Source organism: Fistularia commersonii, chromosome 10, assembly GCF_037954325.1.
Source record: "Fistularia commersonii isolate RoL2024-O1a breed Wild chromosome 10, RoL_Fcom_v1.0, whole genome shotgun sequence".
NCBI lineage: Eukaryota > Metazoa > Chordata > Actinopteri > Syngnathiformes > Fistulariidae > Fistularia > Fistularia commersonii.
In genome coordinates this window covers 1263803-1278814 of record NC_141293.1, presented here as the reverse complement: position 1 = coordinate 1278814, position 15012 = coordinate 1263803, and the positions used below count along the sequence as shown (strand labels likewise).

The following is a 15012-nucleotide window of genomic DNA, read 5'->3' as shown; positions in this document are numbered from 1 at the left end:
AATATGGTAAATGCAAAAGCGTCCGAAAGGTGAGATGAAGACTCGCCAGTTCTATGTTCCTGTTTTTTTTGAGATATAAACAGATGGTCTCCTTTTTATACGTAACCGCTTCGGTACTGAACATTTCTTTCGAAGCACGTCGAAGGAACGTTAGCATCGCGAGGCTTCAACCCGAGAAATAAAAAAACGGAGATGAATAAAAAAGGCGTAGCGTACAAATCTGAAGTTACAGATCGAGCCGGACTAGCGTGACTTTACGACCGCGGAGGAAATCGCGATCCGATCAAAGCTCGGCTTCTTATTCATTCACTCACGTTTCTGCATCGTTATCTCCACTTTACCTGACGAGATGTTACTGCAGGAATCAAACCCCGGTTGATTCTCTCTGCTGTGATCGTGAGACTGAGCTGCCGTCGTCCTCCTTCAGAGAGTGACCTCCATCCCTCCTTCCTGTTGACCCATGTTGATACGACGGTAGGAGCTGATCTCATTATTTTCCTCCTAGCTGTGTATGAACAATCCTGCGAGGCCTACAAACACAGTGGCAACACCTCAGGATACTATTACATCGATGTGGATGGCAGTGGACCAATTAAACCGCAGCTGGTTTACTGCAACATGACAGGTGAAAAACACAAGCTAACTCGCATCCTCACATATATGTAAACACTGGGGAAGGCAGGGATCACAAAACATCCCATATCCTCTGTCATAAGGAGAAATAATCATTTGCATGATGGGAGTTATTACCGATGCAATTCTGTTCAAATAGGTTTAAAAAATGATGGACGATTGAACGGTCAAAATAATATTTTTTGTGATCATTTTCAAAATCCTGCAACAAAACCTGAAAATCATGACAAATCTGGGGAAATTCAAAGAAAATAAGATATATTCATGTTAAAATGTGTTTAAAGCATAATGAACTATTGGATGGTCAAAATAACATTTTGTGATCATTTTCAAAATCCTGCAATAAATCCTGAGAATCATGAAAGTCATAAAAAATCTGGAAAAATTCAAAAATAACAAATATGACAGCATAAGAAAGCTCAGAATGATGATCATTCAAGAAGAATTATTGTTAAAATATGTTTTAACCAAATAGCAGACTATTTAACGGTCAATACAATATTTTTTGTGATCATTTTCAAAATCCTGCAACAAAACACGGAAATCATGAAAAATCTGGATAAATTCAAAGAGAATAAAATATATTCATGTTAAAATGTGTTTAAAGAATAATGGACTATTGACAGTCAAAATAATATTTTGTGATCTTTTTCAAAATCCTACAACAAAACCTGAAAATCATGACAAATCTGGGGAAATTCAAAGAAAATAAGATATATTCATGTTAAAATGTGTTTAAAGCATAATGAACTATTGGATGGTCAAAATAACATTTTGTGATCATTTTCAAAATCCTGCAATAAATCTTGAGAATCATGAAAGTCATAAAAAATCTGGAAAAATTCAAAGATAATAAGTATGACAGAATAAGAATGCTCAGAATGATGATCATTCAAGAAGAATTATTATTGAAATATGTTTTAACAAAATAGCAGACTATTTAACTGTCAATACAATATTTTCTGTGATCATTCTCAAAATTCTCAAAATTCTGCAAAATTCTGCAAAATTCTGCAAAATTCTGCAAAATGCAAAAATCATGAAAAATCTGGAGAAATTCAAAGAGAATAAAATATATTCATGTTGAAATGTGTTTAAAGCATAATGGACTATTGACAGTCAAAATAGTATTTTGTGATCATTTTCAAAATCCTGCAACAAAACCTGAAAATCATGACAAATCTGGAGAAATTCAAAGAAAGTAAGATATATTCATGTTAAAATATATTAAAAAATAATGGACTATTGAGAGTCCAAATAGTTTATTTTGTGATCATTCTCAAAATTCTGCAACAAAATGCGAAAATCATGAAAAATCTGGATAAATTCAAAGAAAATAAGATATATTCATGTTAAAATGTGTTTAAAACATAATTAACTAATGGACAGTTAAATAACATTTTGTGATCATTTTCAAAATCCTGCAACAAAACCTTAAAAACAAGAAAAATCTGGAAAAATTCGAAGATAATAAATATGACAGAATAAGAACGCTCAGAATGATGATTATTCGAGAAGAATTATTGTTAAAATAGGATTTGACAAAATAACGGACTACTGAACAGTAATTATAATGAATTTTGTGATCATTTTCAAAATCCTGCAACAAAACCTTAAAATCATGAAAAATCTGGAGAAATTTCAAGACAATAAGATATACTCTTGTTAAAATATGTTTAAAAAGTAATGAACTATTGAGCAGTCAAAATAACATTTTGTGATAATTTTCAAAATCCTGCAACAAAACCTGAAAATCATGAAAAGTCTAGAAAAATTGAAGAAAATAAATATGACAGAATTAAAAATGCTCAGCATGATGATCATTGGAGAAAAATAAATGTTAAAATATGGGGTAAAAAAAAACAACTGACTATTGAACGGTCAAATAATACATGTTGTTAACCTTTTTAAAATCCTGCAACAAAGCTGAAAATCATAAAAAATCTTGAAAAATTCAAAGAAAATGAATGACAGAATATGATTATAAATATGAGATTATTACAGATACAATCATGTTAAAATATGTTAAAAAAAATGACTATTGAACAGTCAAAATAAGACTTCCGATCATTTTTCAAAATCCTCTAACAAATCATGAAAAATCTGGAAAAAGTCATGGCTAATAAATATGACAGAATACGAACTTACGTACTTACGTATTTTCCACAGATGAGACCACATGGATGGAGATCCATCACAACAATACGGATCTCACCAGCGTCCGTCCGGCTGCAGGCGGTCATCAGCTCCCGGTCCACTTTGACTACTTGACCGAGGAGGAGCAGCTATTGGCTGCCATCAGCCAATCAGAGCGCTGTGAACAAGAACTGTCCTATCACTGCAAGAAGTCTCGTCTCCTAAATACTCCAGGTCAGGGTCGCTTATTTTCATATTACATCTTCACCGTATTTGCAAGTTTTAGGTGAATATACAATGTTTTTGTTTTGCGACTGATGGTTCGTCTGGTTCGTGGAGAACGCTGAACTTTCTTCTCACGTCCATAAGAAGTTCTAGTTCTGTGCTTTTTCTGTGCCAGTTCTGTTGTGTTGTTATGCAAGATGAGATCATCTGTGATTCATCTAATGCACAGATCAATAATAAGCTGTTGTTCCCATCCAAATATTCTGTCCACTCCTTGTAGGTCCCTTGCTGAAAGTATCGGGGTCTCAAGTCGGTTCCCAAAAAGTAGTGACGATAATATTACAATGTTAAAATCATATATCCAACAAGAAATAATCACATGATCATCGTCTTCTATTTGAAAATGGTGCAACAATATCACATATCTCTGGAAAGCATCTGAGGAAGAGCCTATTTTTTGCGGCAAACGTCATGCATGCGAGAATAAGTATTTTGTGTCAAATCTTTTATTTTGGAGCATTTTTCGGCGTGCAGTATTTTTGTCTCTCGGTCACGATGAGCCACCGCTCGGGGATCAGGACTCCACGGTCCACCTCCGCCTGGAGGACACGGGTTCTTGTGAAGACAGCGATGTCTGGTCAGAGAAGACAGATGGTTCCAGAGAGGAGTCAGAAAACCATCTCTGAATAGAGGAGGAGGTCTCAGTCACAAACTAAATAATGCTGTTCCGGGATCCACCTGCACCCTCCAAACAACCAGAGAAGGACCTCCATCAGAAGCGGAGCCCGGTAACGTCCACCTGAACCTCCGTTCAAGGGATCCAACCTTGCTTCAGTTTACCTTTTCACCTTCCAATCCAGATAATCCCACAAGAGTTGCTCTTTTAAACAACACCCCGTTAGCTTAACAACCCCCTTGCATCTACTTCTTGCCACGACAAGAAGATTCCAGAAAGCGGAACCTCCACAGACCCCTTAGACTTTTTTTTCTGCTGATCAAACCCTCCGTTTACACAACAAGCACCAGAGCCGAGTCGCCCAAAACTCTGGCAGCTCTATTTGGAAACTCCCCCGTAGGCCATCAGAACGGAAGAAGCTTCTTGGATGAGGGCTGGAACATCTTCGAGTGAAGAAATCCATGCGGTTGCGGCCGTGCAGAAGGTCGAGGACAGACGGTAGAGGAGTCGTGTCCGAGCCTGACCGGCCGTTTGTCGGAAAGTCCAGATTTGGTTGACGGAGTTCGCTCGGGTAGCACAACGTTTGCAGACGATGAATCCGCAAACGGCATCCAGGTAAATGCGAGATGGATGTGGTTTTGAGGACCAAGGAGAAGCTGAGGAAAGCTCGAAGCCAGGCGGGTCCAAAGTCCGGCCCGCGGGCCAAATCTGGCCCGTTTTTTAAATTTCCACCGGCCCGCAGCCTCTGTCATAAAAATTGATAAAATCTAATTCGGTCCCGCAGCCCGTTTCTCTATTTCGTATTTTTGATCTGAATCTAAAATTGAAATAATGAAAAACACTGCATTTCCCCTTTTGATCAGGGATAATACATATGGCACTCAATACTTTGTACTTCTGAATAATTTCACTGTTCACTGCTAATATCACTTTATTTTCCTATTCACATGTTTTGAATTTAGAAGTTCAAAGTGAGCATTCAATAGTGAATAAAATGTAATGTTTCAAATGAACCTATATATGTTTAATCTTATTCCAGATGAACTTTTTCCTCATTTTATATGGTATTCAAATATGACAGACAGAGTAAAAACTTTAGATTTGTGTTCTGTGTTAAGACATGAAAAGAATACCGATTGCAATGAAAAATGTCATGAAATAGTTGATTGTTATTTAATATTAATGGTTCAAAGAATGTCTGGTTGAATTGTCGGCCCTCATAGCTTTTCACCTCACCAAATATGGCCCTCTTTGCAAAAAGTTTGGACCCCCCTGATCTAAGCACTCCGCCGTGGGTTCCATCGGGACTTTCTGCCATTTTGGAGTTTTAGTTTTAGTCGTCCTTTGGATTTTGGCCCTGGACTGCGTTTTTTTTTTTGCACCCAGGATTTTTGATCCGGGTCGTTTTATCACCGTTTATCTCACAACGTCACAGAGGAGGCGCATCGATCGATGTCTGGTCGGTCGTAGCATTTCAGTCGCTAGATTTAAAGGAAACTGCATTTCTAGGCCAGACTTTAATTGTCCTTCCTTTTGGCTCCTCACCTCCTGGAGTGGTTAATACTTAAAACAAGGAGAAATGGTCCGAGGGGGAGGGTTTTCTTCGCCCCGGCCTTATTAGTATACATGGACGGTCCAAACGTCTTTCTCCTCTGGTGGGACGGGTGACGTTCTGACAGAAGCTGATTAAACCCAAACCCGTCCCATTCACCAATGATCAGGTCAAACGGTTTTTACCGTTTCAATAATATGAAACTGCTGCCCAGCGACTAACATGTAAACCACTCGGGGACCTTCGCCTACCTTAAGTTGAAAATTAATTCTTAATGGATGTACCATCTGGCTATAAATATTTTTGGCACAGCGATTATACAGGGCGGATTGTCAAAGGACACATTCCTTCTAAGATAATTTATAACGCTTCCGGGACGCGCTCACCATCAGTAGTCATTCTCGAGCCAACTTAGCAATTTTCAAATGATATCATAGGCACATTATAATGAATTCCACCGTGCAGGTTCTCCGCTTTCCACCCACAGTCCGGAAAAACATTGCAAAAGGTGACCTGAGGACTCCAAACTGTCCATATATGCAGCCTCATCAACCTCTGCTATCACGGCTCGCTGTAGGATAATGGAAAGAGACAATAAATAAACAAATGTGAGGGGGAAAAAAAAACAACACAAGGAAAAAAAAAAAAGAAATTTTAATACCTGCAACCAGTAGTGTGGATTTTTTTGCAATTTATTTGCCTCCATATCTATCTTAGTATATTGATCTGTCTTTGCAAATGTGAAATAATTATTCCTGTAACAACCAGAATTTCCCTCTGGGATTATCCAATCTGTTTTATATCGAAGTATATGGGTTTTGTATATTAAATCAACGGTTTTAGGGGTTTGCACGGCGGTGCAGTGCTTAGAGTTGCTCCCTGTTGCCGAGGAGGTTGTAGAAAAGGATGAACGAGTGGGGAAATACTTCCATCTTCACCTTTGCGCCGGAGAATGTATTCCTCACAATATACGCACGCCGTCCTGCATCTGAAAAACAATATATTTCATGCACGTAATGTCCCAGCAAGCCAATATCAGTGAGGCGGGATGATACCATCGTTGGAAATGGGAAATAGAAGCAGCTACCATCAATGTTAATAGTGCTAGTTGCAAGATAGGCTCTAGCAACACAACCACCCAGAATGTATAGATAATGAATGTGTGTGTGTGTGTGTGTGTGTGTGGGTGTTGATCAGCCACTTAATTACATGCATAATCCTAATATATGTTTTAAAGCTGCGCTGATGCTCGAGCTGCCCCAGATCAGGTTAGGCACCAAGTTAGGCTATGCAGTGTGTGTGTGTGTGTGTGTGTGTGTGTACGTCTTTGTTCAAAAAAAACAAAACTAACCCAGCTTACTGTTCTGTATATTTCCTGTGCATCTTAATAATTCTTATTAATAATAATTAATAATAATTCTGTGTATGTCCTGTTCCTTCTGTTTTTTACTTGTGAAGCGTCTTTGAGTGTCATGAAAAGCGCTATAAAAATCCCATGTATTATTATTATTATTATTATTATCTTGTATTTGCAAGTGTTATTTGCAGTGCTTATGTCCTCTATTGTAAGTCACTTTGGATAAAAGCGTCTGCCTAATGTTATGTAAAGCTCGGTGCTATTTTTCATTACCGATGTTGCATCATCACTACAAAAAAAAAACAACCAAAAACAGCAGTAACGACCCGAGTTGGTAAGATAACGCCGAAAAGTTCGGAAAAATAACACGTCGTTCGGTTAGTATTTGCGTCATCAGCCGATCCCAACAACAGCGGAGACGACAATAATTCCATCATCCTGAAGTTCATGATTTTGCTGCATGCAGGATGATATTTTAGCAGAAGGGATTCCACAGTGTGATGGATGGAGCTCCCTGACAAACATCAGGCAATACTTTTCTGCTGAGTTAAAGCCGGAAAACATGGTGCAATTTTCAAAAGCAAGCAACAAACAAACAAAATATAATTTTTATAACACCCAAAAAGTCATCCGAACGCTAAAGTAGGTTTTATGATATCAGGCTCAGGAGCTCCGGCTCGAACGATGTTCCGGTTGTAAGATCTTCTCGGTGCATCAGATGGAGGTTCTGCATGGGCATCACAAAGTCAAGCCGCAGCTGAAACGCTCTTGTTTTGGTTTCCCTGCAAGTAAAAATAAATCTGGGAATCTTTTATGTGCTAATATCCGCTGTTATCCCTTAATCTGTCCCCGAGTTTCATGAATAAATTCCTCCTGATCCTTGCACTTTGACTTTACATGATGAAGCAGGCATCTCTGAGCGGGGGGGGGGGAACCAACACTTTGCACAACTTCTAAAAAACTAAAATGAAAAACAAAAAAAAAACAGTTTACAAACGCACAATTTTTTTCAAGGATCCTTTGATTTTTTTTTTTTTTTGAAGTTTTGCAACACTCCCTTCCTCCGATCTAACGCTGCTATAATGTGAGGGCAATGTATAATATCATCTGATATCAGCATAATATCAGCAAAAACGCACCGGAATCCCATTTAACGGTGAAAAGCTCTGCAGAAATGTCTTTGTCTTTGTCCGTCTTTGTCGTGAAAATGGTTCAAGCGGTGTTTGTCGAGGGCGACTCGGGGTTGCAGGGGTCAGCGCTTCCATCCACTTTGCATGTTTTCCTGTATTTGACGTTGTAACCCATTGGAGACAAACTGGATGAACGTTTAAGATGTGAAGGAATGATTGAATTTCAGCTTTCTGTGTGGGATGTGACAAAAATGTTCATTTGTTTTTGTTGAACTGTGTTTGTTTTTTTCTTTTATTATCAGATATTCATGAGCTCAATAAGCTTTACTTCTTTGCACATTATAGATGAATATGTCCCGTCAAATTTCTTCCGGTGCTTCTTCAAAAAAACAAAACTCTGGAGGGACAATTGTCAGTGTAATATTTAGAACCCAGTGGTTTAAACTAAACTGGATTATTTGGTCACTTTTGACCAAATAAACAAGTTTAGTTTTCATCTATATTTCCTGTGCATCTTGTATTTGCAAGTGTTATTTGCAGTCCCTATGTCCTCTATTGTAAGTCGCTTTGGATAAAAGTGTCTGCCAAATGTAATGTAATGTAATGTAATCTTCCTCACCTTGGCCTCCTCTGCTTAGCTCTGTGAAATACAAACAAAAATAAATGAACACTTTTTGTTTCATTTGTTTATCACAAACTGAAACGGCAGCTTTCGGTGAAGCTTTTTATCCTGAGCTTTGCTGTTGAAAATCATCTTGTATGTAAAACCCCCTGAAAAAAAAAAATGATCAAGAATTTACTGTCGGATGAGCAGCATTGATTTCCATCATTAAGCAGCCCTGCTGGAGTTGGACCGCCTTGAAAAGCTCTTTGAGGGTATTTTGGCAGGCCGCTTTAAGATAAGTGAAGTGTGTGTGTGTGTGTGTTTCAGAGGGGTCTCCGTTCAGCTGGTGGCTCGGTGGTCCGGGTCCGGGTCGCCTCCACAGCTACTGGGGTGGAGCTCAGCCCGGGAGTCAGCAGTGTGCATGTGGCCTGCGAGGAGACTGTGTGGACTCGCAGCACTACTGCAACTGCGATGCAGATCGTCTGGAGTGGTAAGAAACACAAACATCAGCTGTATTTATTTCTTGATACTGACTTATTATTGAGATAATGATAATAATAATAATAATAACAATAATAAAATAACATAACTAATATAATACTGCTACTACTACTACTACTAATAATAATAATAATAGTAATAATAATGATAAAATATCTAATAATAACATAATAATAATAATAAAATGATAATAATAATACTAAAGCAACTAATATATAACAATAATAATAATAATACTAAAACAACTAATATAATAATAATAAAATAACTTGTATAAAAATAATAATAATACTAAAATAACTAATATAATTTATATAATTCTTCTTCCCTCAGCCGCAGGGAATCTTCAATCTTTGTAGTTACTGCTAACAGTTAAGACAATTCATATTTCATTATGTTTCTTATTCTTCCTCCTTTCCACTATTATCTATTACTGTTATGTTTTTACTTGAAACTTTGGCACAACAATTTCCTTCAGGATTGATAAAGTTGTTCTCATCTCATCTCATAATAAAAATAACAATAGTAAGAATCATAAAAATAATAACATAATCAAATTACTTATGAAATAATAATAATAAAAATAATGAAAGTGATAATAATGATAATAACAATGATAATAATTATACTAATAATAGATAATAAAATAACAAATACAATAATAATAATAATAATATAACTAATGATAATGATCCTAATAATAATAATGTTTTAGTAGTGAGATATTAAAAGATTATTTCCCATTTTGTTTTGTATTTTTAAAGAACTAAAAAAGAAATAGCCGCACATCCGCTGCCCAGTTAGGGAAGGGTGCTGGATCAAAAAAAAAAAAAAATAGCCTGAGAAAAATCCGCACACCAAAAGTTTACATATAACACAAAAGTATATTCTCGCATGCATGATGTTTCAAGCAAAAACAGAGGCTCATCATTAGATGCTGTCAATAAATATGTTCACATTCAAACCAGAATAAGTTTTTGGCGTTATATGTAAAATAAATCCTTTTTTTTTTTTTTTTTGAGCACTTGCGGTGTGCAGACTTTTTCAAACTCAGCTTTGTTTTGTTTTTCAATTATGACCTGAAAGCTATCTTTGTAAAAAAAACATCACAACTGTATATTAATAGAACCGCATTGATAACTCAGTCTTTTTTTGCGTGATTAGAAAAGCAGCGGATTTAAGGCTTTTTTTCTGCATTTCCCTTCTTCCTCCCATCTTCTCTCCCCATCCTTCCCCAGGACGGAGGACTCGGGCCTGCTGACCGACAAAGGCAGCCTCCCCGTCAGGTCTCTGCTGCTCGGCGACGTCCAGAGGCCGGGGTCAGAGGCCGCCTACAAGGTGGGACCGTTGCGTTGCCATGGAGACAGTAAGTCCTGTTGCCTGGTTACATGTTACAGTCACTCGGCCAGAGAAATATTACTTGATGGTCCCGGTGGTCCGGTTAGATATCGGAAAAAAAAAACATAGTGTGTATATTTCATAATGACGCGGATAGTTTATTTTAATATGACAATCCTCTTACAAGTCACTGGATGATGGATATTTTGCATTTGGTTTGTTTTTTATTCACTCTTATATCTTCTCAGTGGTTATTTCCTGCTTTTATTTTCTATTTTTTATTTTGATAACTATTATAACAACACACTTTTTAAAATTATAACCCGTGATGCTTCCATTAAACATCCCCTAATACTTTTATTTTTTGGGATGTTGATTATTTTCAGCGTTAATTTCTATCAATTCTGCTTTTTTAACTGTCAGACACAAATAAATCAGCATCTTCTCTTCCGCTTGTATTTTTTTAGCATATTTTTTTTAGATTGCCTTTCATCAAATCAGTTTAATCTCAACCATTTAAAAATAATTGCTGTTAGTTAATATGGATCAATTAAGTAGCTGTGATTTGTATCACTGCTTCTCATTAATTGGATCACAGATTTTATGAGGCGAAAAGTTACCCGGGGAAATTACAATCGAATTTAAAGTCTGCAGAATTATTATTCTGCGGAGGGTCTTGTTTTGAATGGATCATATATTCCCAACGCAGGAGCAGAAAAGAAACGGCAACCCGGTTGTTAGGAGCCGTGTCTGAACATGACCGAATATATGTACTGGTCATTAAATGCATGTTTTATAACAAGGGTGTGTTTGGGCAGCCCAGCCGCAGCCGGCGGAGCAGATTTTTTCAGCGGCCGGTTATGGATCTTTGTTTCTGTCATGTTTTTATTCATGGAATGGAGACATTTTGTGTTTTTTTTTTGCAGCAAAATATATTTCCCTCATTTTAAAATGTATAAAAATTGTGGGTTGGAACTCCATGGCCGAGTTAAAGTGTTTGCCTGGAGTTGAGAACCACTGATTTAAGTCGACGCTCTATGGAGGGTTTTCATTAGCATACAGGATTTCCCAAAGCTTATTAAAGAATACCCAGTTTATTTTGAACCTCCACAAAATGTGGCTTCTCCAGTGCAGGCAGCTTTTTTCAGCGCAACAATTTTCTACTTTCTAAACTTTAAATTCTAGCTTCAACCCTGGATTATGTGATGGAACTGATAATTGTTTTATCATAAACAGACAGAGTATAAAAAAACTATTTCTGACATGAGTTTCAGGTTCTTAGAGAGTGAGAAGATGCCTGAAGAATGGAGACAAAGTGTGATGGTGCCTATTTTTAAGAATGAAGGGGATGTGCAGAATTTTGGCAACTATAGAGGGATAAAGTTGATGAGCCATACAATGAAGTTATGGGAAAGAGTAGTGGAAACTAGACTGAGAGCAGAAGTCAGCATTTGTGAACAGCAGTATGGCTTCATGCCTAGGAAGAGTACTACAGATGCAGTATTTGTGTTGAGAATGCTAATAGAAAAGTACAGAGAAGGTCAGAGGGAGCTGGTTTGTGTTTTTGTAGACCTGGAAAAGGCATATGACAGGGTGCCAAGAGAGGAGCTCTGGTATTGTATGAGGAAGTCTGGAGTGGCAGAGAAGTATGTTAAACTGGTGCAGGACATGTATGCTAGCTGTGAGACACTGGTACGGTGTGCTGTAGGGGTAACAGAGAAGTTCAAGGTGGAGGTGGGACTCCATCAGGGATCAGCTCTGAGCCCCTTCTTGTTCGCAATGGTGATGGATAGGCTGACAGATGAGGTTAGACGGGAATCTCCATGGACCATGATGTTTGCGGGTGACATTGTGATCTGCAGAGCAGAAAACAGGTGGAGGAACATCTAGAAAGGTGGAGGTATGCTCTGGAAAGGAGAGGAATGAAAGTTAGTCACAGCAAGACAGAATATATGTGTGTGAATGAGAGGAACTCGGGTGGAACGGTGAGGCTACAGGGAGTGGAGGTCAAGAAGCTGGAAGATTTCAGGTACTTAGGGTCAACAGTCCAGAGCGTAGTAGAGTGTGGAAAAGAGGTGAAGAGACGGTCCAAGCAGGTTGGAATGGGTGGAGAAAAGTGTCAGGGGTACCAAGAGATAGAACACTTTCAGCCAGAATAAAAGGAAAGGTGTACAAGACAGTGGTGAGACCAGCGATGATGTTTGGACTAGAAACTGTTCCAATGACCAAAAGACAGCAGGCAGAACTAGAGGTTGCAGAGATGAAGATGTTGAGGTTCTCTTTGGGAGTGATCAGGATGGAGAGGATCAGGAATGAGTCTATCAGAGGAACAGTACATGTTAGATGTTTTGGAGAGAAGGTCAGAGAAGCCAGACTGAGATGGTTGGGTCATGGACAGAGGAGGGATAGAGAATATATTGGTAGACGGATGCTGGACTTGGAGCTGCCAGGCAAGAGGTCTGGAGGAAGACCAAAGAGAAGGTTTATGGACGTCGTGAGAGAAGATATGAAGGTAGTTGGTGTGAGAGAGGAGGATCCAGAGAATAGGGTTAGATGGAGAAAGTTGATTCGCTGTGGCGACACCTGAAGGGAAAAGCCCAAAGGAGAAGAAAAAGATTTCTGACATGAGTTTATCAGTTTATGTAATTCAACTCTAATGACTGAATAGAAAGCTTTACCTTTCAATTGAGTCAACATGTAATGAATCAACAATTTTATCTTGGAAATCTAGAAACTGTTATTTGACCAATATTCGTTGAGGTTTTTGTTGCTCTTAAACTGCAAACGATGTGTTTATCAATTATCGCAACTATTGATGATGCAAAACAACGAATGCCGACGTGTAGCCAATTGTAATTATGAAATTATAAATTATTATAATCATAATTCTGATTATATACTGTATTTTATTTATTTATTATTTTGTTATAATATAATGTATATATATATATATATATATATAATAAATACATTAAATAAATAGATCAATGTTGTGTTAATAAATAAAAATAAATATATATATATATATATATATAATAAATATAATAAATAATATGACAAATACAAATTTATTAATTATAAAAAAAAATATTAAAAAAATAATGTTTTTTACCTGAAACTCCGGCACAACTATTTCCTTCGGGATTAATAAAGTTGTTCTCATCTCATCTCATAATTAGCAGCGCTGCTTCCGATGCATTCATCTTTGTTAGCTTTCATATTGCGTGTTAAAGCGTAAATCAAAAGTATCCAGCTGCTTTTCCAATCCTTCATTAATGTAAAACTGCCCTAAATAATTCAATCGGGTCGCGCAGAAATCTAACCTTGTGGAAACAAACACAACAGGTCAGCCGTTTCTCCGCTCTGTGATTTCTCACATCATTCATCCGTGGTTGTGTTTCTCAGAAAGCTTTTGGAACGCCGCCTTTTTCGACAAGGAGACGTCGTACCTCCACTTCCCCACCTTCCAGGGAGAACTCAGCGCCGACATTTCCTTCCTATTCAAAACCACGTCTTCGTCCGGCGTGTTCCTGGAAAACCTCGGCATCAAAGATTTCATCCGTATGGAGCTTAGCTGTGAGTATGAGCCGCGGGATTAGAAGGAAACCCGGGAGTCAAAGTCTTACCGCAAGATTGTGTAGAACTAAAAGGTTACACCGTCTTTTCTGTACCCGGCGATCTGAATCTGGAAAAAAAAAATCATTTTTGGCTCGAAACGTGACGCAAAATGTCACAGGAGTGGCATCTCAATAGATGAATAGACGGTCTTGTTATGAGGTTGATGTAATCTTGTTTGGAGAAACTCCACAGGTCATTCGACACACACGACCGCAATGCTGTGTTTGCCTGAAATAAACAAGTGTGAAATGAATAATGACGTTCTTTGAACAACCGTTGACCTTAACATGTAATTCTTTGCCGTGACATTTTGAAACAGGACATTTTTTTTTTCCGTCAGTCACACACACCCACACACACACACACACACACTTTCGGCTCATGCATTATCGCCGCATGACTTGTATTCCTGACTGAAATCTGTTCACAATCAGTTCAAACCAGGAAGAAAAAGCAGTGAAGAAGCGATTGAGAACCTTTTGCTACTGCAGTTCAAAAGGCGTTGGAGATGAAAGTGTAGAAAAAGCGTAAAATGCTGTGCTAAAGTTCTTTTTTTACGACCGAGTTACCTGATATCGCGGCTTGCGGTCAAGTTGCAGATCGAAGGAAATGCATATTCAGTTCAGAAACTGTTTCACAGCGTCGTGGAAACCAATTCAAGACTAATTTATAAGTTCAGAACGGACTTTTTCTTTGTTCCCCGTCTCACCGATGACATTTTAAAGCATTTCCGACGATGTATCCAACTCGCTTGATTAAGCCAAGGTTTGCACGATCTCTCCGTTGATGGCTTCTAAAACAACCGAATCGTGCAGCATGTAGGGGTGGACATGTCCACTACCGTCGTCCTTGGATTACCGTTAACAAGTCAACTGTTGGGTCGGTTACGATTAGATTATACGTTGAGTGTCGACGCAGGGTCTTAATCAGCTCGCGAAACCCGCCAATCTTGATGATTTAGGCTTTAAGTCACTCGCTATGCAAGCAGAGTTCTTCTCTGGACTCTCTCGGACTTTTATGGTAACTTTCTCCCAGACTTTTCGGTCTTTGGTGGGTTTTGGTCGCTTGTTTCCTTTTTGGTGTTAGCTGAGGCTAACATTAGCTCACGTTAGCCAATGTGTGTCCTCGTATTATTGGTGTTACCAAAGTATTTTCTTTTTTGCATTGCAGTTTTACAAATAGCGCCGGTCTGTCCGGTCGATGCCTCTGGGGCCAAAATGTTCCCAGATATCTTCCTTCAAA

At 38.1% G+C, this 15012-nt stretch overlaps 1 protein-coding gene across 1 annotated transcript in view; it reads left to right on the top strand.

Annotated features, from left to right (window-relative positions):
• Positions 1 to 15012, top strand: part of LOC147230051 (contactin-associated protein-like 4) — a 164498-nt gene that overhangs the window by 104219 nt on the left and 45267 nt on the right. Inside the window, exons 12-16 of the mRNA XM_086153174.1 lie at positions 506 to 625; positions 2803 to 3003; positions 8641 to 8803; positions 10053 to 10180; positions 13558 to 13728. Coding sequence (XP_086009300.1) covers positions 506 to 625; positions 2803 to 3003; positions 8641 to 8803; positions 10053 to 10180; positions 13558 to 13728 — 783 coding nt within the window. The remainder of the gene's footprint in view (positions 1 to 505; positions 626 to 2802; positions 3004 to 8640; positions 8804 to 10052; positions 10181 to 13557; positions 13729 to 15012) is intronic.